The 24,040-nt window shown below is 41.8% G+C and overlaps 1 protein-coding gene across 1 annotated transcript in view; it reads left to right on the top strand.

Annotated features, from left to right (window-relative positions):
- The window catches only part of CDH12 (cadherin 12), a 109,414-nt gene that overhangs the window by 15,505 nt on the left and 69,869 nt on the right, over positions 1 to 24,040 (top strand). Inside the window, exon 4 of the mRNA XM_044426267.1 lies at positions 15,671 to 15,790. Coding sequence (XP_044282202.1) covers positions 15,671 to 15,790 — 120 coding nt within the window. The remainder of the gene's footprint in view (positions 1 to 15,670; positions 15,791 to 24,040) is intronic.

Genomic DNA, 24,040 nt, shown 5'->3' with positions numbered 1-24,040 from the left:
AGCGTCAGAAAGAATGAAGTGACTGGGTCAAAGCCGAAAGGACACTCAGTTGCCGATGCATCTGGAGGTGAAAGGAGAGTCCGATGCTGCAAAGATCTATACTCCATAGGAACCTGGAATGTAAGATCCATGAATCAAGGCAAGCTGGATGTGGTCAAACAAGAGATGAGAAGACAGAACATCAACATCTTAGGAATCAGTGAACTAAAATGGACAGGAATGGGGGAATTTAATTCAGATGACCATCAGGTATACTACTGTGGGCAAGAATCCCTCAGAAGAAATGGAGTAGCCTTCATAGTCAATAAAAGAGTAGGAAAAGCAGTACTGGGATACAAGCTCCAAAATGGCAGAATGATCTCAGTTCGAATCCAAGGCAAACCATTCAATATCACAGTAGTCCAAGTCTATGCCCCAACCACTTCAGCTGATAAGGCTGAAATTGACTGGTTCTATGAAGGCATACAACAACCTTCTAGAAATAACACCTAAAAATGGTGTCCTTATCATCATGGGGGATTGGAATGCTAAAGTAAGAAGCCAAAAGATAACCAGAATAACAGGCAAGTTTGACCTTGGAGTACAAAATGAAGCAGGGAAAAGACTTGAGGAATTTTGTCAAGAGAATACGATTGTCATAACAAATACTCTTTTCCAACAACACAAGAGATGACTCTACACATGGACATCGCCAGATGGTCAACACAGAAATCAGATTGACTATGTGCTCTGTAGCCAAAGACAGAGAAGCTGTATCTTGTCAGTAAAAAAAAAAAAAAAGACCAGAAGCTGACTGTGGCTCAGATCATGAGCTTCTTGTTGCAAAATTTAGGCTTAAGTTGAAGAAAGCAGGGATAAGCACTAGGCCACTCAGGTATTAACTAAATCATATTCCTGATGAATATACAGTAGAGGTGCCAAATAGATTTAAGGAATTAGATCTGATACATAGTGTGCCTGAAGAACTATGGCCTTTGAATTGTGCTGCTGGAGAAGACTCCTGCGAGTCCCTTGGGCTGCAAGGAGATCAAACCAGTCAGTGTTAGAGGAGATCAACCCTGACTGCTCTTTAGAAGGCCAGATCCTGAAGATGAAACTCAAATACTTTGGCCACCTAATGAGAAGGAAGGACTCCCTGGAGAAGAGCCTAATGGTGGGAACAATTGGCAGCAAAAGAAGAAGGGGGCAACAGAGAATGAGGTGGCTGGATGGAATCACTGGAGCAGTTGGTGTGAGCTGAAGTGTTCTTCAGGGGATGGTAGAGGACAGGAGAACCAGAAGGAATGTTGTCCATGGGGTCATGATGGGTCAGGTGTGACTTCGCAACCAACAACAACAACAACAAATGCTCCACCCAAGAGGACCTGAACCCAATCAATGTGTTGCCTGGCAGAAATAGTTGAATAGCAATATCATAATACTTTGTACAGATTTCCAGTTATTAATACTTTATCTTGTGGCCAAACGCAGTACTACTTTACAGGTTATAGCCAAAACCTGAGCAGGAGTGGTCCAAAAACCTATGGAGTGTTAAAATCAGTGTGACCCTTTTTCTCTCTGTATTCTCAAAGGAAAACAAGTGAGAGTTAAAGACAAAGCTTTCAACTTAATTTGAAAGGTTGACAAAGAAGCTGGCAAATTAACTTCAGATTTTGCTTATGTCCTTGAGAATTTAACAAGAAATTTGGGGAAGGGGGGCATGCAGGTTGAAGCACCATCTGAGGAGGCAAACTGGAGATGCTTTATTTGTGCAGAGGCCTCATTGATGGCAAAAATCATTTGCCATATAATTTTTCAGGAGGAGAGCTATCACATTCTCACCTTTGTTTTTAAGCAGATGTCCAGGCTGAAAGGCAGTGCTAGGAACATTCTTATTTTTACTGCCCCAAATCCTCTCTTTGGCCTCAACCACCTTCCAATTTCTTGAGACACTAGTCTACAAATGAACTCTCCATTCAATTTTGACCCTTGTCTCTTCAACTTTCTAAGCTAAGAATCTGCAATGAAAGTTATGCTTACACTTTTCAAAGAAGCCGGATCTCTATTTTCTGTAGATTGTGTATGTTCGTCATTGCTAGCCCAAAGCTACCAGATGGGTTTGCCTGATCCTGATGACTAGATGTAGAAGGTTTTGTTATCAAAATTGCTGTAGGTATGCAATTACTATGCACTCACTGTTGAACTTCTTTTGATGCTTGGATTTAATAGGCCTTGACCCCTCGAGTGCTGGGGTTCCACTGGAGTTTTCAAGGCTAGGCTAAACCATTCTGTTTGGGTTTGTTTTGGTCTTTTTTTCTCCTTGATCGCTTGAGATAGCTCATGCCCAAAATAATTCAAGCCCCTTGCCCTGTATTTAGAAACCCTTTTCTTTGATTGCCTGGAATGGCTTATGTCAGGAATCATTTAAGTCTTGTCTTGTTTTTTGAGCTACAAAGGGTTCAAATAGGGAAACTGTGTCTGGATTGCTGTCACTGTTATAGTTATTCACTTTGGAGTGTTCTGGAATTACTTATGGAGCCTATAGCTAATTCTTACCAACCATTTGATAACTGAATACCATGATCATTTTTTATGATGGGATCTGATGCAATAAAAGACACTGATTAGGTGTGTCTTGTATCAGAATGGCAGAATGTGTGCTCAGTAGATCAGAGTACTGACAATGTATTACCTTGGTCAATCTTTAAGCAATGGGCTGAAACTTTAAACTTGAAAAGAAGTGGAAAGGAACCTGATTTTGACTACCTCTGACACTGCGGATCCAAAAGACATAAGTGCCCTGCTTTAAAATAATGGGGTAATACCAGAACACTGCATGCAGAATGTGCCAGGTTCAGCTTCTAGAATCTCCAGTTAAGGTAGCAAATGGAAGGAAAGACCTCTATTCCAGTCAGAATCAACTAAACTGGATTAAGTTACCAAGGGTTTGGCATGGTATAAGGCAGCTCATTTTGTTACCTGCTGCATCCTGCCTCTAGTGCTCTAATCCACATCCAAATAGCAATCCGGAGTGGTAAATTATGGGTCCTGACTAAAGACTAAGATCATAATTCAGATTTTTTGGGGGGGCGGGTTACAAAAGAGATGTTGATTGCCCCATCCAAATTGATTTTAAGTTGTCCTTGCCTGTATGTTGAATGTAGCGATAGATTGTCAGTGTCTATTGTCTATTTCCAACCCCAGTTACAGATGGTTCAGCACTGTGTAGTCTCAATAATCTTTCCCCAGCAGCAGCAAGTTCACAGTCCACTTCTGCACACATCAATCTTTGGATGTGGGCAGTGTCTTTCCAGATTGGTGATGCTGTGCTGTTTTCTGATTCATATTTTTAGCTTATTAGAAAATTAGTTCATGTATCACCTTCCAGTTATGTTGTCATTTTAATGTTTACTGTAATGACTTCCCTAATTGAAAATAATGTTTAGAAAGAGAAGCTCTGCTATTGTTGACATATTTAACTAAAAAGATTATTTGCATTTTTATTAATACTTGGATTTTTTTCTTTTTGTAAATGCAAGTTTAATTCCACAGCCATACTTCAAAATAATATTTTGAACCTTCAAAGCCAGATTACTGAAATAATTAAACTCATTGTGAATATGAAAAATGCATTTTATTTGCTTTTAGAAGTTAGAATGAAATTATGCATCCTCCAGTTGTTGGTGTCATAGAATGTTGCAGGATATGCAAGTAGTTCTTCAATGTGAGGCATTTCATTTAAAGAGCTTAAAATGTGTGCAGGAGGGAGGGAAAACAGCAAAGTGGCCCATGGTATAATCAGTGATTGATACAGAAAATCAGAGAGTTCAATATGCCTCACTTCAAATATCACTTTATGATTATGTTTATATCTCACTTCTTCTCACTCACTCCTCCATATAATTGGTGTGGGGTTTGACTTCATAGATTTCAAACTGAGAATGAACAAATGCATCAAATATAGCTTCCATATAGCCTGAAGTTCCTGATCCGGACTAATCTCAGAAGCTAAGCAGGATTGGGCCTGGTCAGTACTTGAATGGGAGAACAAAGTTCTTCACTGAGCAGGGGTTTGGGCCCGATGGCCTTCTATGCCCCTCCAGATATTTAGAATAAAATTCTGTTCACAATAGAATACAATTCTATTCTAAATTGTGACCTCAGTGTACAGGGGGTACGTTGTCCTGAACTCTATTCCAGGGATGTTTGAAAATGGGTTGAAAGATTAAGTTGCTATTTAAACTAATCTGACTCTAACAGATTATCTGTCTGAGTCTGGCTGTCCGGAGATCTACCTGACAGTTGTCTGGGGAGGTGTCTAAGTGAGAGGCTGAAAAGGCTGAAGAAGACATGAACTAAGAGGAAGAGCAGCTACAAGACCAGGATGCTGAGCTAAGAGCACATGAGGCAGACACTAAAGAAGCCCTGTCAGTGAGGGAAGAGAAACTCCTGGAGCAGCCTTGGAGGACAGAGCTAAACTCTCAGTAGGGATGTTAGAGAAATCTGCTCCAGATTCAAATGGATTCAGATGTATATGTCTTTGGTTTATGGATTTTGCAAAAGACCACTTTTTTCCTGGCAAATAGTGATGAAGGTTCAAGGATGAAATCACCCCCACCTAACAAGAAAACTGTCACTTAAGGTCTGTTGCTTTCCCATGATTTAATGGGGTGGAGCTTCATAGAATGTATTTAGGTTTGACTGCAGCCAGGAGTTGGGACTTCTAATAGAATTGGTGTTAAAAACCAATATACATAAAGTCATCTGAAAGTCACACCATTACCGAAATAAGAAGCATTTTTGTTTTAGGTCTAATTGAATAGAAACTGCCTTTGTGTTCTGAGTACCTCTGAATTGCTTCATCTCATGCCTGATGGCCAGGTTCCTACCATAAGACCCAGGTTCTTTACAGGAGTGTCTAAATGCTGCTGTACATTTAGAAGAGACTCCTGCTTCACCATTTGCTATATTCTTCATAGTGTGTGAAACAAATACATTTTGTAAAGACTAAAAACCTAGTTCCTTGTAAAGTCATCTGAGTGACGGCACTGTACTCTTGCAGGCAGGAAGGAGCTGCAGGAATCCTTCTTGCTCTTTGTTTCAGAGGCTTTGTGCTGGATCAGATTGAATTCTTCCAATTTTCTGTCACCACTGCAGCCAACTGGCTGTCTCTGGGAAGCCCACAAGCATTCTTGTTTTGCAGTAACTGGTATACATAGGCATGGAATCTGGAGGTAATATATAGGCAGCATGGCTGCTAACCAGTGATAGCTTTCTTCTTGTAGGAGAGGGAGAAACTTCAGAGATGCCCTTAAAAATCCCAACTGAGTAATTTCAGCTTAGTTTTAGTGATGAAGTCTACTTGGAATTGGAGCTCAGAATCCTGCAAGGGAAATATTGCCATCTGGTGACAGAAGGCATGGGTGATGAAATAAAACTTAGGCAACAGCACTGGTTTCATATGAAATTTGTGAAGGTAGAAAACTCTGGTTTTTGTAAAGGGAAATCCCTTTTACATACCCAAAATGGATAATAACAGCTAGTACCATGCTTCATTACTCTATGCAGAGATGACAAGCTCATTTATCTGAATCTGAATGGGATTTCAATCAGGATAATAATTAACAGATGAAAAGATAAAGAGACTACGAACTAAGGCATTAATGGGTATGGGCACAAAGAAAACACAAAGTGCAGATGGCACATTGGAATCCAGATAATGTGGGTGAGTGGGACTTATACTTTAGTTTATATGAATGTAGAAGAGAGAGTAAAAGTTGTGCATCGAGGAACAAAAGGGAATTTTGCTAGTTATATAAAAATGACTTTAGCAGGGTTTTTTCATATTTCAAGCTGTATTTCACAGCTAGAAGAGACATTGTGCAAGATACAAGGCAGGCTGAAAGTAAGAGGGGCCATAGACAGCTCTCTCTGGGGCTGGATGGATAGAACAGGCCATATACCAGACCTGAAGACAAGTACCCTATTTTTCTGTCTATAAGACGTTCCCATGTATAGGACCCCCCCCCACTTTTCTTACCCAAAATTCAGAAATCAATATTTTAAACACTAAATAAGACATTTTTATTTCGTGATTTACATGCCAGTACTATGATATTATGCATCACACTTTGCTCTGAGCCAATCACTTTATTTGGCCTCTATTGCATCACTGGTTTCTTCTTCATCACTTTTAGTTTCAAACATACCAGTTTCTTCAACTTCTGTTGCATCATTGCTGTCTGCTGAGTCACTGTCTATATGTATGAGATCATCCTCAGTTCTGTCCACAGCATTGCTGATTCCACATTTCTTGAAGGACTTCACAATCACCTCTTGTTTGATGCCAAGGAGGAGGTCAAAACTGTCTCTCTGCAGCTCTATTTCCATGCTCTTTTGCATAACTGATTACATCCAGTTTAAATTTTGCAGGGTAAGACATTCGCTTACCGGTATTTATTTTTTGTTTTCTGACATTTTTATGGGCTCAGAATGCTCCGACATTACTGCTCCCTGTCGCATCTGGGCACTGGCTACACGCTCTCCGGAGCATCAGCTGAGGTCAGTTACATAAGGCTCATGATTGGAGGAAACCTATTAGCTTGTCTCTGCAATCAGAAATTTTGCTCGTGAGGCTGGTTTGCAGAGATACGGTATCAACAGTTTTGCAGCTGCAGTTCTCCTCTCAGCCCCCCATGTATAAGACACCCCTCCATTTTTAGGTAAATATTTTAAAGAAAAAGTATAGTCTTATACATGGAAAAATATGGTAAAACAGGGAACTTTGGCAATGATTCCAGCAATGGTCTATGTAGAGCTGCCCTACTCATAAAGGGTAAGGCACCTACATGGGTGGCAGAGTTGAAAGCATTCCACCACCATTCCAGCTCCAGCCCAGAGATCCTGCCACCTTCTTCAGTGGGGTGGCACTGCTAGCTTATTTCCTGCTATGGCATTTAGCACATTGAGAAAGCAGACAGTGGGGCTGTTCAAGGGCAGCTTCCAGCTTTCTGAGTTCTTGGCACATCAATGATGATATTCAATGTGCTAAGACCTCATGAGAGCACAGAACCACCGAGTTTGCAACTCTTTCTGCCACTAACATGTAACCTTCCCTCCCTTCTGGCACGACCCTTTGGTTTCCTTTTTCTTGGTGGAGGGTCTGGTGTTTGTTCCTACTGAATCTCATTCTGTTGCTTGTACTTCCTCATCTAAATCATTCGTAAGGATGTTGAAGAGCATTGGGGCCAGGACTGAAACCTGTGGCACCACACTTGTTAAAGGTAAAGGTTCCCCCTTGATGTTACATCCAGTCATGCCTGACTCTAGGGGGCGGTGCTTATCTCCGTTTCCTAACCAAGGGAGCCAGCGTTGTCCGCAGACAGTTTCCATGGTCATGTGGCCAGCATGACTAAACACCGAAGTACACAGAACACTGTTACCTGCCCACCGAAGTAGTACCTTTTTATCTACTTGCATTTGATGCTTTTGAAATGCAAGGTTTGCAGGAGCTGGGACGGAGCAACGGGAACTCACCCCATTGTGGAGATTTGAACTGGCAACCTTTCGATCAACCAGCCCACCTGCACAGCGGTTTAAACCACTGCGCCACCTGCAGTCCCTCCACACTAGTTACCTCCATCCAATTTAAGAATGTGCCATTGATTAACACTCCTTGTGTCCAGTTCAGCACTCATTTATAACTATGCCAATAAGGGTTTTTTACTACTACCACTATCTACGGAATATTGGAGACAAGTCTTTTTCATGAAGTCTGTGGTATGCCATGGCTATAAAGCAATTGAAAGCAATGAGACATCCCAAAACTCAGATCCCTCAGGCATTCAGCACAGAGGGAGGATAGGCCTGTCAATTTCCAGTACATACCTTTTTGCATGCGTTCATTTACAAGCCTGCCCATTTTCTACATGAGATTGGACATTTCTGATATTTAACTTTTAATACAAAATATATTTAATTAATTTACTCTAAATTACACAGTTTTGCACTCCTTTTAATCTAAAACACAGTGGCATATGCATTTTTAAAAGCAGAAAAATACATTGCAAAATTTGGAAAAGAAAAAAGGGATAATTACAGAACGATCCTGGTACAGTGGAGCCAAGGCTCACTGGGATGATGATGATGATGATGATGATGATGAGCAGCAGCAGCAGCAGCAGCAGTATAGGCACTGGCATCCTGTCACAACCACCCCTGCACATTCCCTTCTAGCTTCTATTTTCACAGTATCTAAAAGAAAATTGATTTCCCCAGGAGCAGTAAATTGCTCCCTATATTTTGAGGATAGATTGGTCCTGCAGTGGCAATTAGGATTCATCAGCTTTACAAAAGACCTGCTCCTGACAGAGATGAAAATTATCATCATTAGTAATGTTAACATATTTAATTTCTATAACACCCAATAGTCAGAGCTCTCTGGGAGGCTTACAACAGCATATTAAAATGCAATATAAAAAGCACCATATTAAACATCATTAAAACTTACAGTACAAAATTGAAAACCAAATTCAAAACAGGTTTTTAAAAATACAGTAACATGAGGAAAAATGTTAAGACCAATTAACAACTAGCAAGCCCCTGTAAACTAATTAAATGCCCTGCAATAGAGGACAGTCTTTTCTTGGCTCTGAAAAGATAATAATATTGCCACCAGGTGGGCCTCAATGGGGGGCTCAGTCCCTAACTTCCTGCATGGCCTTGTTGATATAGATCAAAACAACTGGTAGAAGTTTTGGACTTTCCTGACAGGCCTGCTTCTGTCTCCTGGCATGAGTAGCACCTGCATTTCAACGTTTACAGTTTATGATTTGCATGTTGGTTCAGCAAGTAAGAATCATGTCAATTATCCAGAATGCAGACTGAACAAAATGTTCAGGATTCTCATCCTGGACCCACCATTCTGCATTTCCTTCAGATGACCTCTTTAGGCTCATGTTTGGTAACTGATTAGAACGTTCTGGCATGAGAGTCTGGCATTCTCATACCAGTAGTTCATGAAATCAGTTAAAGGTGTCACCGTACTTACTTCGTGTTTCTCATTGAGAAAGGAATCCTATTTGTTTCCTTCTGACCAGTATTAAAGTATGTGACAAAGATGTTGCTGAGTTGTGTAATTCTTCTGACAAGCATTGGGCTGGTATATGGGAAACGCTGCATCCCGGAAAAGCTTTGCATATTAAAGAGTGGTGAGCATACCTTTATGGTGAGCTCTCATGCCATATCCAACAACTTGCAGGCAGTTGTTATGCTTTACAGAGAATTCTTCATCATATACCTGACTCTTTAAAGACAATGTGGTGATTCAAGAGCATGCGTTAATATGCAAATTATGTGGTGTGATTTTAAATGTTTCACTTGGCTGTACTCTTGTTCAGGCCGGCAATTCTGAAAGACAAGCAGCTGATCTTTATGAATGCATCCAAATGGCATTATGAGTGTCTTGCTACATTAATGTTCCAAGGCCAAACACCCATCTATTTCTGTTGCCATCCTTCAAACCAAGTATGGCAGTCCTTCCACCCCTAACTTTCTGATTAGGAGCTCTATTGTTTTTTGTTGTTGCTGATGTTTGTGTGTGTGTGTTTTGATGCTTTGAAGCTGATGTGGCATTTTGGGTCATGGGAAACAGAGGTATTTTTTAATTAAAAAAGACCACCATACTTCTGACTGAAGTTCTAAGTATGGTGGTCTTAACAATGCATGTCCTGGAATTAGATGAAGACTTGAGCCTGTGTTTGACAGAACTTCTCTGCTCCCTTCAAAAAGGGCAGTAAACAAGGGCGCTGCCCAAATGGCAGCACCCATGTTGGGATGGGAGAACTGCAACGGCCATGAATCTATTCATCCTGCCTCCCTTCAGGCTGCAGTGGAACTCTATAATAGGCTCTCTACATTGGGGTTTAGATGCTGGTGGGGGGGGGGGGGTGCTGTGACTAGTGCACTGTATCGTATGCTCTGTTCTGCAAACAAGGGCATGGTGGACATTAGTGCAGGGGCATTAGTACATGCTACCCTCACATCAATGCTACGGAAAGCAACATTTCTAGCACCAAGGCTGGGACTGTTATCAGTTCTCAGAAGCATAGCTGTGATCTTAGGGAATATAAGATGCAGTGTAAATATGGTCCCCAGTGCCACCCACACCCCACCCAAACCTCTGCCCCACTTTAGCTGCCCCAAAGGTGTATCTGAGTAATTCTGTTACCATAACTGGCACAGTGGCATTGCACCCGTGCAGCTGGGTTTCCACCCAGTCTGAAGCTCCTGAACAGGCATGGTTCAAAGAAGAAGCTACATTTGGGCTTCTTCTGGAGGGCCTTTGCACTTCATACCTTTTTAGTCATGCATACTGTCAGTGTAGATTTAAAAATACAAAATGAGCAATCACTGTTGGGAAATTCTCATTATCACACAAACTCTTATGTATTCATCATTTGCTAATTGGCTCTTGTGTGTCTTCCCTCTGTAATATTTCTTTGGCAGTTGTTCTCTCCCTCCGAGTCTTATGTGCATTTTGGGTAAAGCCCATTGGCAGTTATTTTGAGCAGCCTTGCTGATTTTAGGTGCCCAACTCCTGCAAGTCATAGGTAGGTGAAGAACTGTGTAAACTTGAAGATAACCCTGTAAATGGTTAATCAACAATAATCTTAATTAAACACACAACTAAGAAAAAAGTATTATGGGTTAGTTATAAATGTTTCAATGTTTTACATGAAATTGAGTCCATTCATGCAGATTTGTACAAAGGGAACCACAAAGGCTATTGTCCACAATAACTCCAAGATCTTTTTCCTTTTCAGTTCTATTGAGCCACGCATTCCCCATCTTGTACCCATGCATTGGGTTTCTTTTTCCTAGGTGGAGGGCTTGGCATTTGTCTCTATTGAATCTCATTCTGTTGCTTTGGGTTCAAGTTTCTCAAGATCACCCTGGATCTTTATTCTGTCTTCTAGGGTGTTTGCTGTTCCACCCAGTTTTGTATCATCTACAGATCTGATTATCTTTCCTTGTACTTCCTCATCTAAATCATTAATAAGTTGTTGAAAAGCACTGGGCCCTGGACTGAACCCCGAAGCAGCCCATTAGTTATCTCCTCTGCTTTTTCTTGTTGTCTGTTTTCATTCTGCCATTCACTTTAAGTAGCTGGACAGCCTTCTCTTTTTCATGTCTCAGACTGGTGTTGGGCCCTGCTTGAGGTTTCTTCTCTGTTGAAATATATGTCCTTGCCAGGTGATGGTATGCCATGCTGCACATTTCCCTCCACTACATGGTAGGTTTAATGTCCTCCTGATAATTTTTTTCAAGTATTGGCCAAACATCTGCTTCCCATTCTTCGTGAGGTGCAGCCCATCATTTGCCCATAGTGCATCTTCCGGGAAGCTTAGCTTGTGGTCCCAGAATCCAAATTTCTCTTTATGGCACCACCATCATAGCTAGTCATTCACTTGAAGAATTTTGTTTCCCTAACAGTTCCTCTTCCACATACTGGTAGGATTGAGGAGAAGACTATCGGGGCCCCAATGTTTTTTATTTTCCTCCCTAGAGCATCAGAGTCTGATGTTATTTCAGCAAAGTTTCTCATGGCAGTTTTGTTAGTTCTCACAAGATAAGGAAGGGATTATTTGTCAGTGGGTTGCATGAGTTGTGTGAGCTTGCTGGTTATATCTTTAATCTTGGTGCCAGGGAGACAGCATACTTGATGATTCTCTGAGTCATCATGACAAATATTTTTTGATTCCTCACAAGAGGGAATCTCCCACAACTAGCACTCTTCTCCTGTTGATGCAAACCTTGCTATCCTTTTCCTTGCTAGATTGGCCTTTTGTCTCTTTCAGAGTTACCCAGTGTGTCATGTAGTTCTTTCACAGTGGGTTTCTCACACATCCCTTCCTTGTGTAATTTAAAGAGGTTCGAGAGTTTCACTGCTTCCACTGGTACAGAGTGTTTTCTAGGTCTTCTGCACCTGTCACCCTGTTCCAGCAAGTGTCCTCATTTTCCCTTCCCTCAGGGTGCTCTTCTGCTGCCTCAGCTTGCTGATGTTCTTCTTGCTTCTGGGCTACACTTATTTGTATCTCCTCTGCTGCATCTAAAATTTTCTCTTTTTCTTTTATTATGTTGAAGGTGGACACTCACTGCTCCAGTGCCCTCACCTTTTCCGGTAACAAAGCTACTAGTGTGCAGCTGCTGCAGTTGCTGTAGGCCACCACTGTGGTGTCCCCTTGTGCAACCGTAGTGTTTCTGTCTTTGGGAGTGCTGTTGTGACAACTGGTGCCTTTGAGTGTCTTTACTAAAGGCTGGCAACAAGTAACACAGTCCTACTAGTAAATGGGGGGGGGGTGTTACAAGGAATAAAACAAGTGTGCATGCATGCCAGGGGGTGGGGGGATTAAGGTGAAATAAAGACGAGAAACAAGGGGTGGAAGTTAGGGACCTTCCCCTTGACCACCTCCTTCTCCAAACTGCTGATCACTTGCTCCCTGGGAGCTTGACTGCTTGTATCCCAGAGGCCCTAGACCAGATGGGGCAGCTTGCTCTGATCTACTCTGCTGTGCTAGGAGTCAGGAACTAGAATGGGTCCCTCCCACCCACACAGCTGCTGCTAGTTGATCAGGCCACTCCCCTTCAGTTAATTAGCAATCAGCTAATCCAGAACTTCCTTTCAACTGTCTCTTCGAAAACAAAAGTTTTAAGCTGGGCTAATACTGCCTGTCTCTGCTTTGCCTTGCCTCTGTCCATCTCTGCTTTGAGGCAGAGTTGATCCTCTTCTAGTACAGACAAAATAATTTCACCTGACTTATTCACAAATGGACCATGGATCCATTCCTTCCCATCTCAGGGGTCTTTAGTGGTTGGGATGTCATGGTCAATCTCTTTTGAAAGTTGAGATAAGTGATCATGCAGAAGCTGGAAGGAAGAAGGCCCTGGCTCAGTCTCTTTCAATATCTCTGCTAATGTTTGAAACACGTCAACATTTCCCATTGTTCACTCATCACCCTCCTAATTCCAGTTTGGCTTTGAATCAACACTTTACCTGTTGATTTGAACACAGGTGTCATTCTCCTCTGAAGTGACAGATTGAGTTTGTTGAACAGGTTGAATATGTCAAACAAGCAAGTTTTGCAATCCATTCTGTGCCACTGAAATGTGCTGCCGTTGGTGACTGCTTTTCTAAAAGAAATCTCTGGAATGGCTCTCGTAACGCAAAAATTCTGGCCAGTGATATACCTTTAGAAAGCCATGTGTCCATCTCCTCACAGAGCTGCATCAACAGGCATGAGTTAAGGGCATGTATTTTAATGTGGTTGATAATTTTAATCACATCCTGCAAAATGTTCAGTTCAGGTGACATTTTTCAGCTAGACAGCATTTCTCTATGGATGATACAATGCATAGACTCACATTCAAAAGCAATCTCGACCTGAGTCGTGAAACCAGCATGCTGTCCAGTCATGGCAGCTGCTCTGTTCATGCATAGACCAACATAAAATGACCAATTCAGTTTTCCTGATATGTAATCATTCAAAGACTTGAATAGTTCTGCAGGTGTGCTGTTGGTTGGCAACAAAAGTGCACATTACATATCCTCCTGAAAAATATATTGCACAAAACTGAGCATTGTTCCCTTGTTGTCAACATCGGTAGACTCATCAACCTGGATTGCATACTGTAATGACCCATTAATCCTCTCTAACAATATTACCTCAGTATCCTCTGTTTTTTCCTCAATTTGTCTAGCTATTGTGCTAACCAAAAGAGGAACACACGTCACCTTTTGAACTGCAGCCTCTCCTAAAAGTTCATGACAAATGCCCTTAGCAGCAGGCAGGATCAACTTTTCACCAATACTACGGGGCTTCTTAGCTTTAACAACGCGGTTAGTCACTAAGAAGACCCATTTGATGAGGTGGTAGCCTTCAATAACTGGTTTTGTTCTTCATGTTTTCTTTCTTCTGAAAAACTCTAAAGGCTTGTCTTTTAATTCAGGGTGCTTGGTCTTCATGCAGTGAAGCAGTTTTGAAGGTTCCATGCCTTCGTTGAATAGTTGGTCATCACATATTATGCAAAGCGGGCTTGGAGAGTGTGAATCACCTGTTGAACCCATAATTCAAGTAGGATTCTTGCTATTTTCTTTTAAATGCAGCTGTCTTTATGTTGGCAGTCTTAGACTCTTCTGCAGTCTCATCTTTGGCTCTTTTCCCCTTTTCAAAGACGCTCTCCAGCATCATTTATTTTTACTCGTTTTGACTTGGGTCAGCTCGTGGGCTTACCAAAACTGTGACTGAGACAAGTGTGCAGTGCAGGAAAGAGGTACAGTGGAAGTGGTCAATAAAATAATGGGCAGGCAACACATGGACTAAAATGAGTACCAGATTCTGACTTAAAGCCTGCTACCTTAAGCAGCTTAATTGTCATTTGCCGCTCACTGAATATTGTAATATATTATTTTTAATCGAAGCATCTTTCTTAGAAGAACAGGAGCTGCTGCTTCTTTTTATAACAAATTGCACCAAGTTAAAATATTTTCCAGAGGAGTACAAAATGCTGCTTTAGTTAAGACATGTTTAAACAGAAAGAATATGCTGACTGGGGAAGATATAGAAAAAGGGAAGATAATAGAAATAATTTTAAAAGGTACCAACCACAGGAATGCTAGAAGGACAGATGAATGGACTGGGCTGACCCCTCAAGAGGAGCCAGGAAGTGGCAGAAAGTTCCTGATCCTGTTGGCTATTTCTCTCACCAATCTCTGCTCTCCTTCCTTCTCATTGCCTTCTTATTCAGTCGGGCTAGAGCTCACATACATAGCAGCCACGCACTTTCTTAATTTTTCTTAAAGCGGGGCAGGGAAGGTTCTCTCTCACCAGCCTTTATTGTAGCTGCAGCAGCACATGTGGGTTCTGGCTGCTACTGAACAGAGTAAGGAGCTCTCAGCTCTGCTCCCACCATTCCACGCTCTTGCCTCTACTTCTATGAAACCTCTAACCAGCTTGCAATTCCACTTAGTTTCCTACTTTGGCTCCACACCCACCCAGGATGCATGATGAGGAGCAGGTGGTCAGCCTTCTAGCTAGGCTTCACCCACCTCCATTTCTTGTGCTGGCTCTCTGATTGGGCAATTGTTGTTGCCCCCCCCCCACCAGCCCATGCTATCCTGCTTGTATTGACCTGCTTGTATTCACCTGATTCTCCCTCCCCACTTTCTCTCAGGGATAGGGGTTAGAGCTGCTCCTGGCAGAGGTCCAGCTGTCTCCTCTCATCCCTTGAGGGGCTGGTAACTAGCTCTGGCAAGAGTTGCTGCTTGGGTGAGCACAATGAGTTCAGCTACTTGGTTTGAGCAAATCCTGGGAAGGAGGTGAACCTCCAAGACAGTTGTAGGGCAGACAACCACATAAGAAGTGCAGAGGTTCCCTTGCAAGAGCATGAGCCATCAGTAAAGAGAGTGAGGTCTGGATTAGTTGGTGGTGAGTTCAAATGTTTGACTCCACTTGTATTGCAATTCATGTTTAGCCTTTTAAGTGTTTCATCAAAGAAAAAAGGTGAGATACAAGTGTAAACAAGAAAAGTTACGGCATTTCAGATCTTAGACACAGCAAAGTAAAACCATTATACTATCTTACCTACACAAGTTGTTTCCCCCACTTTTAATGTTCATTGTGTTCTCTCTTAGGGGCATATGTACTTCAGGTCAAAGCAACAGATGCTGATGACCCAACATACGGGAACAGTGCCAGAGTGGTATACAGTATTCTGCAGGGACAGCCGTATTTCTCCATTGATCCCAAAACAGGTAACGAACACCTTGTTGGTGGCAATGCTATCACTGTTCCCTTTCAAGTGTCAAACTTATTAGTTGCCCACCTGGACAGTTCTTCTCTGATAGCAGAGGAAGAAAAAGCAAACTTATGAAAGCCACATGTATGCATGGAACAACAGCTGCTGCTGCCTCCAATTTGCATAGTGTGTCACCACGTTTTAATTCAGTGAACAGAAAAATTGCCTTCCTGAATCAAATCAAGGTCCACCAAAGGACCATAGAGGTACTATTCATAAAGAAACTTGGGAAGCATCTTTGATGATTATGGTATACTTTTGCTCGTTTAACCCAGCCTAAGGATGTTCTAAATATTGCATGAATGGTCCAAACTACCACAACCATGTGAATGTTACACCCAGAAATGACTTCCTAAACTGTATGTTCAAATGCTACAGACTTAATGTAGTAATTTAAACCTACTGTACAGATCACTTTGCTTATAGGTGGCCTATAAATGCATGCATAAATAAATACCAGAGGTAATTGCTTTACATCAAATAACAGATGGCAGCAATTTATCATAGATGCAAATTAGTCATGTTGCAGCCTTATGAATTTGTGCGATAAGCCAAGATGGAAAAGTTAACCACTATCCTTTTGTTTACCATTTCTTCCCTCAGTAGCTCAAATTTGGATCAACTCACTAAATTCAAGAAGTTGTTGTTCTTGTAGTAGCTCCTTATATGAAAGCATGGAAGCACTCTCCGTCCATTGCACATGCACAAACTTCACATTGAATTTCCTGATAATTAATCTAGATGTGTGTGAAATCCAGATGTGTGTGGGGCCTCGGCTCCAGAGTTTGTACACATATGCACAAATTGCAAAGTAGAACCTGAAATTTGTGCAAATTTTCCAGAAAAAAAGGATATGCAAGTTGCATCCTATTTTAAAAACAGAAGACAACTCACATCATACCACAAGCTCAGAAACTGTCAGGATCTGGGTTTCTCTGGTGGCCAGAACCAGAGCAACCACCACCATATTTGCAGAATTGGTCCCAGACTTTTCTGGGGCTCAGTCTACTGATGAGTACCAGCTGATGAGTACCACCAGGCCTGATTGGCCTTTCCATTAAACTCTGCTTTTGGACTCAGTTTTCTCTGAAGTTCAGTTGCCCTGGTCCTGGTGCCTTTTTTGCTCTTGTTTTGTCTTGTCGCTGGTTGCCCACATCCAGGCAGCAGGCCCCGACAGTAATATTCTGACACAGATTGCACTCAAGACTGGAAGTGTGTTCTGGGGAAATTCTGATCTAAAGTGAGCTGAATGAATTTCTCATATTTTTCTAGTTGAAGTGTACTAAATCTAGCAGATGAGAAGGCAGAAAGCCGTATCTTCAAATACTTCCCTACATACACTATAAAAACCTATGTATAGAAGGGTTGTGTAGGCACACATACCTCCCTAACCACGCAGTGTAGACAGGCAAGGTCTGAAAAGCATCTGTAACAGCGTTACTGTGTAACTCTGTGCTGGGCTCCAGTTTCTTGGGAGCAATGTAGTAATGTTTGGCTCAATGCAATTTTTTCTTGGACCATGTCAATACAGGGGGCAGAGCAGAGGCAGGGTTGTCCTCATATCACCTCCATGCTTGGATATAATACCTAGATCAGGTTTAAATATACATTTAAAAGTTCCCTGTCCCTAGACTTAATCGCCAGAGAAGATAGTGTCCTAGGACCTGACTCCCTGGCATACTAGCTTTTCCATACAGTGTAATTCTCCACCTGCCATCTGAAGTAGACTTTTGATTCGTTCCACCTCCTATGAGATCCACCTGATGATTCTCCTTTACATATTGCTTGTCAAACTAGTTGCTTTGACACTCTAACCATTTAACTCCAGTACACATCACTCTTATGAAACCTCAATGCATAGGAGCAACTTCTTCCTTGATCATTCTGAAGAATGCAGTGTTGAGCCTGATTTTCAGTCCTATTAATCTACAAATGTTAACTGGGATCTTTTGAACATGTGCTGTCCCACTAGGGCAGCATGCAATTTTGTGTCTCAAGCTGGAATAAACTGACTTTTTAATGAACATCAGTGTTCAGTGGAAAAGCTGCTATTCCCCCGTGCCCCAGCTGCATACTTTTGGCAAGTAACTGGACTAGAAGATGAGCCCTAAACGTTAATGTCAGACTATTGTTTGGAGGTCACTGGATATGTGAGTAGATGGGGGAAATAATGCATAAACAGCCAGAAATGCTCAGGGGACAAGACAGTTAATTGCATATCTTGCCCTGTATTCTGAAATGTCATTCCTGTTTTTGTATTTAATAATTCAATGACTTAACCAAAATGGTCTACACTAAATACTGCCAATTGTGTGCCTTGAATTCAGTGCAGGAAGAACTGCCTATCTGCCCTCTTTTTGCAAATGGAATTTCTTCTCCCAGTGAATCTCCTTGAATGTCAGGTGGAGTATTAAAGACCCAGCTTCCTGACTAATCAATGTCTGGAAATGGAAACAGCATAACACCATCAGCACAGGCTCTCCGGAGGTCACGTCCTCTGTCAAATATACTCTATTTTAACAAAAAATCATACTGTGAGTGTGAATCAGTGTCTTTATTTTTGATATTAGGAGGGGAACAGTTTCCTACCGCCAGAACTTCCCAGGGGACAAAAATAATCTCTGTTCAATGTTCTTTTTAAATGAGATTTTGGCATTATAGAAGTGTAAAAATGGCAAAATTGAAGCGTAAAAAGGTAGGCTGCAGGTGTGCTACGTCATATTTCTGAATGAGATAAACGAGGATAAGAAAGAGTTCCCCAGCATCCCCATTCTACTCAATGCCTCCTTCATTAATTGTACACCAAATAACATGCAGGGTGGTATTGAACACAAACTTGCAATGCTTCCTTTAGAAAAGGGAAGAAAACAAAGTTCTGTTGTTGACCATTTTTCTGCCTGTTACAGAAATGCAGGAAGAACTGTTTTATGTATTTACTTACCACCCATCACTGAAGCTCTCTCTCTGTTTGCAACTAAGTTTAAAAGCAATAAAATTCAATAAGAATCAAAAATCAATTTTAAAGAATATAATGGAACATTAAAAGATAATAAAAAGGCAAACCAGAGAGGTTTTTAAAAGTCTCCAGAAAGAAGGCTCCCTTAACCTGGTGCTGAAAAGATGGCAAATTAGGTGCCAGGCAGGCTGCAACAGAGGCTATTCCAAAATGGAAGGTTCACCTCCAAAAGTGCCCTCCCCGTAGTTTCCACCCTCCGAGCCTTTCGAGCAGTTGGAATCCAGAGGAAGGTCCCAGAGGCTGAACATAGTGTCCAGGTCAATACAGGGAGGGAGAGGCACTCCAGCAGCTTTTGAGTAGGGAGACAAAGTTGTCCAGGTCTTTATAGAACAGTCCCAGAATCCTTTCTAGCTGGTCATACCCCTGCTAATATTCTGCATTTACTTCCCTTTTTCTGGTGCTTGGTGTTTTAAGGAACTAAGAAGCTTGCCTAGTATAGATAATTATAGCTGTTTCATACACACACACATGCACACCTATACATTATTTTCCTCCTTTTCCTAACACAACTGGCAAAGGAACATTTTTAGCTTTAAGTATCATATAACAATGTTGAGATGGATGTATCTGAGCATTTCTCAGACTAATAGTGTTGCCTAACAGATGGCAATTTCGATTAAAAGCATACAGAATAAGTACTTATAGCTAGGCATGATAGTACATAAAAAAATGGAAAACATGTCTAAAGATATGTGGAACATGAAAAAATCATATTAAAAGAAATATCCTGAGGTAGATCAATTTCCCTGCCACAAGATGAGTTTTGGGAGAAGAAAATTTAGTTGGCTTTCTGTCTTCTCAAGATGTTTATTCATCTTGGTTCTGCCTCAGTTCAGCTTTAGTCTCTTTGTTTTGATTGTCAGTTTGCACTAGGATGAAGAGAAGAAGCTCTTTAGGCCTCATCCCCCTGCACCCCATCTTGTACTGTATAATAGGGATATACCAGGCTCTCATTTTACTTTAACATAAGAACTTTCCCTGTTTGCACGTCTGAACATAAAGGCACTTTTTCAGACAAAGTGTGCATATTTCCAACCTTGCAATCTTATCTACAAAATGTATCCAGCAAAGCAATGTGCATTTCAGGTGAAAATGTTCATGTTTTAATCAATGGGGGAAGGTAGGTATTTGAGTAAACACTCAAAAATGTTCAGCTAAATGTGCACTTTTCTAGTTTGAACAAGAAAAAACAAGGTTGCATTCAGGAATGGGAATGAAATGTAGAAAGGTTTGAGATGAAACTGGGAGAACCTCAAAAAGTATGGACCACTGATTCTTCCATCGATTTTTCTATTATTGTCCTGGTTGTATAGAGCAGTGGTTTTCAAGTATTGGTCCAAGGACTGGTGCCAGTCCTCAGGAAATATTCTACTGGTCCATGGGGAGGCTGGCTGTGCTCCCCCACTTCTTCCTCAGTTGGCATTGTGTTTGGCAGGGGTGCACCGGTGGCACTAGTAAAGGCGGCAGAGTGAGGGGGAGACAACTTGGTCGGAGCCTTCTGGGAGCCATGCTGCACCGATGTCAGTATTTTGATCTTTTGTTGACATTTTTTGTTGCTTGGATTCTGGTTGTTTTGGAGAATATTCTATTTTATTGGTATTGTATTTGGAAATTAATACACAGAATACTGTGCTTTTTGTTTCTGCCTCAGTGGTCCCAGAGGTGGTTTTCCTGTTTTCGCCAGTCCCCGTCTGTGGAAAGGTTGAAAACCACTGGTATAGAGGTTCTACATAGAATGTTTATGTTACAGATAATTGGTATTTGATTATCTTCTGACACTTGATTTTCATCTCTTGAAGCCTCTTTTGGCCTGCTATCCATCTCTGATATCTCAGGCTACCTTTCTGCCCATGTGTTTCCCCTCTCTATTTTATCGATGACTGCCCTCCCCAATTTCTTCTGGCTGGCCGGCCATCACTGTCTCCCCATTTTTGCTTGCTTGTATCCTGTTTCCCTCACTGCTTGTTCGTGTTGCAAAAGACAGTTCTTCATGGAGAAATGGGTGGATGATTTCTATAGACATGACATTTGTTTTCGTCTTGTGTTTTGGCATTACAGGGATGCCAGGATGCATTCAGTGCTACATATTCAACACTCTTTTGAGAAAGATGTTATCTTTCCTGAGAAGGAAGTGGTCTTTTTTTCTAACAGAGAAGGTCATAGACACATCAGAATTAAGTGGAGGGTGCAAAATATATAGTATTCCTGGGACAGAGTCTCATTTGATCTTCAGCTGCTGTTTCTTCATCTACCTTCATAGACTCATGACTTTAGAAATGACTGTCCCTAAATTTGATAATGTCTGAAAGTCTATCAGATGCAGCAACCAATATATACATGTCAAAACATTAAATCATAGTTTCTGTGTAGGGAAAAAGAATCAGGGTGGGATGAGCTGGGTAGGGAAAATTATAACCTTTAAAAATCTAGCTTGATCTATTTGCCGTCCCTAATGATATGCACAGGTGGGTTAGAACCATTTTTGCTCTACCCCCACAGACATTCAGCTCTTACCGTTTCCTTCTGTTGCCTATGCTCCTGTACATTGTCAGATATCAAGGTTCATATTTTACTGTGGTCCCACAGTGGCAAGCTCTGTGGATGGAGCCATGACATACATTCCCTAAGTACTATTGCAAGCTGAAAATATATAAGGGATTTCTCCAGCCAGAGCCATTCGTGACATGCTTACCTTGTGCATGTTCAGCCTATCCTTGAACACCTTAACAGATGAGGCTTCAACCACCTCCCATGGAAGCCCATTCCATACCCTTGGGGTCCTAATCCTCAGTAAGTACTTCCTGGCATCCAAATCAAACCTTGGTTCCCTGAGCTTTGCTCCACTGGAATGCATGCTGCCCTCCTTCACAGGGGAAAACAGGTCTCTACCCACCTCCATGTGGCACCCCCTCACATACCTATATATCGCCAACAGATCCTTGGAGTCTCCTCTTCTCCAGGCTGAAAAGACCCAGTTCCCTAGTCTCAGCTCATATGTATTAGCAAAAGTGTTTTCCTCCTGCAGGGCTTGACCCAAACAACTTGACCAAGATAGATTATCCCCACCATGAGCTGAGCTCCTTGTGAGGCACTCCTACTATTCCAAAAGTTCATGTATCACCAGCTACAGGTTTGCTTGGGAATCATTTCTGCTTAGATATGAAGCAGCACACAGTGTCCCTTCCAGCACACATGGATTATATGCTTAGATCTGCATCCTCTTGTTGGTGGGTAGTGAATGGGGTTTTCCAAGACAGAAGCCTCAAGATGTTTTCCTTCCTATGAACAAAGTGCATGATCAATGCTGGGGGAATATTTGTTTTACCAGACCAAGGAACTGGAGGTCATTACAACTGCACAGGGGTCTCAATACACTTAGTGAACAGAAATGACCTCCATTAGAATATGCTGAAACAAATGTATCCTTTGTCATGTTTTTGTTTCATGTGGCAGCATTACAGATTTCCATGGAGCAGGTCAAAGAGATTTGACTGTGAAGGCCAAGGATTCTAAGAAAGTTTTAATATACTCAAGACTCATGTTGCTCCTGTATATAATTTCTCATTATAGCAATGTTTTCAACAAAAAGCAAACAGCCATGCCTTTAAATCAAAGGATCATACGCTTATCTTGTTTGACTAGGGATAGGCAAGGAAGCAAGGTTGGAAACTGCAAGAAATTTGGGAACATTGACTTGCCAGACTTCTCATGTCTGATTCCCATTGAAATTTACAACCAGTGTTTGCTCTGCACAAAGGGAAGACTACTCGAATGGTGCAGTGACTAAACACAGCATTTACACATGTTTGCAAATTTGCACAAAATTATTCCATAGACTAAATTGAAGTTGATCCAGTGTATGTGAGAAATGTGTGCAAATAGAACAGGAAAAGTTGTGAAAATCAGTTGGATGCACATGTCCAGCACTTTATTATTTATTCATGTATTTACTTTGCTGGACATTTGTTCACAAGCACATTTGGAGATGGGAACAGGGGATCCTCACATGTTTTGTGAGCAAAAACATTTCCATAAATTCCTACTCTATTATACCTTACTATTGTAGTGGAGAGGGCTCAATGCCCCCAAGGGGGGAGAAAGGGGTTAAAACAAGACTTGGGTACACGGAACCCAGATGCCAGTCCCAAGGCTGTTTCAGTGCCAAGGCTAGGCAAAGGGAAGAACAGCAAAACCATCAAAGGACTGTAAACCATCCAAGGACAGGGACTTCACATTCTCAGGGCAAGGGCACTGGAGAGGTGGGGGTCATGGGTCCCACCTGGGAATGCTCAGGAGATGTGACCCCATGGAACCAAGGGCTCTGATTGCTTGATGGGGGGATAAAAGGAGAGCAGTCAGACTTTTGTTTCCTCTTTGGAGAGGAACCAGTTGCCATCAAAGGCTGTACTGGTCTGTGCCTCACTACACTACTCACAAGAAAACTCTGCTAAGTATTCTGTCTGGTATTAATGGTAGGTTAGTTATCTTTCTGTTTTAAATCTGAGATGGTCAAGGGCTTGAGAATTATGTTTAGGATTGGAACTTTCTATTCTGTTTGCTAATCTTCAATTCCCCTTTCCTTCCTCTCTCCCCCTTGTGTATGAGCATCTATGTTGCTGAGTGTTTGCCTGTTTAAACTCCCCACTCCTATTGTGTGCTTCTGTTCAATAGTGTTCTGTTTTCCTCAAGTACTTGGATGGGCATGTGCTGAATCCAGTGTGTTTAGTTCCTGGTGGTTGGGACTAGGGATTTGCCCAGGAAGTGAAGGAGGTGGGGGCTCCAAAGTAGCTGTTCGCTACAACTATTACTAAGAAATATTGCCATGATTCTTTTCCAATTTTGGAAGCAATTCATAGGATCTCCCTTGACTGAGGAACCCCTTGGATAGTAGTAGAACTTGGCAGCACTCCTTTAGTGGTGGGACCTACAATGAGGCAGTCTGGAGGTATGCCTGAGGAACCTAAAGAGTTGTAGGATCCTGGGTCTACAGCATAATTCCAAACAGAACAGTAAACTACACCAGTCTATACAGTGGTTCAGCTTGGGCTGGATCATGGGCCAAAATCTGGGAATCTGCGACCTAGGGGAAGCTTTAAATGAGTGCCAAGAGAATGACAGGTGAGAAGGCTCACAGAAGCCACATCAACCCTGCTGATCAATTGGGTATCAGGTGTTGCAGCCTCACCTCTG

This window comes from Varanus komodoensis, unplaced genomic scaffold, assembly GCF_004798865.1.
Source record: "Varanus komodoensis strain SLA01 unplaced genomic scaffold, ASM479886v1 scaffold17, whole genome shotgun sequence".
Classification (NCBI taxonomy): domain Eukaryota; kingdom Metazoa; phylum Chordata; class Lepidosauria; order Squamata; family Varanidae; genus Varanus; species Varanus komodoensis.
Note: the sequence above shows the minus strand (reverse complement) of the source record. Positions and strands in the feature narration are given on the sequence as shown.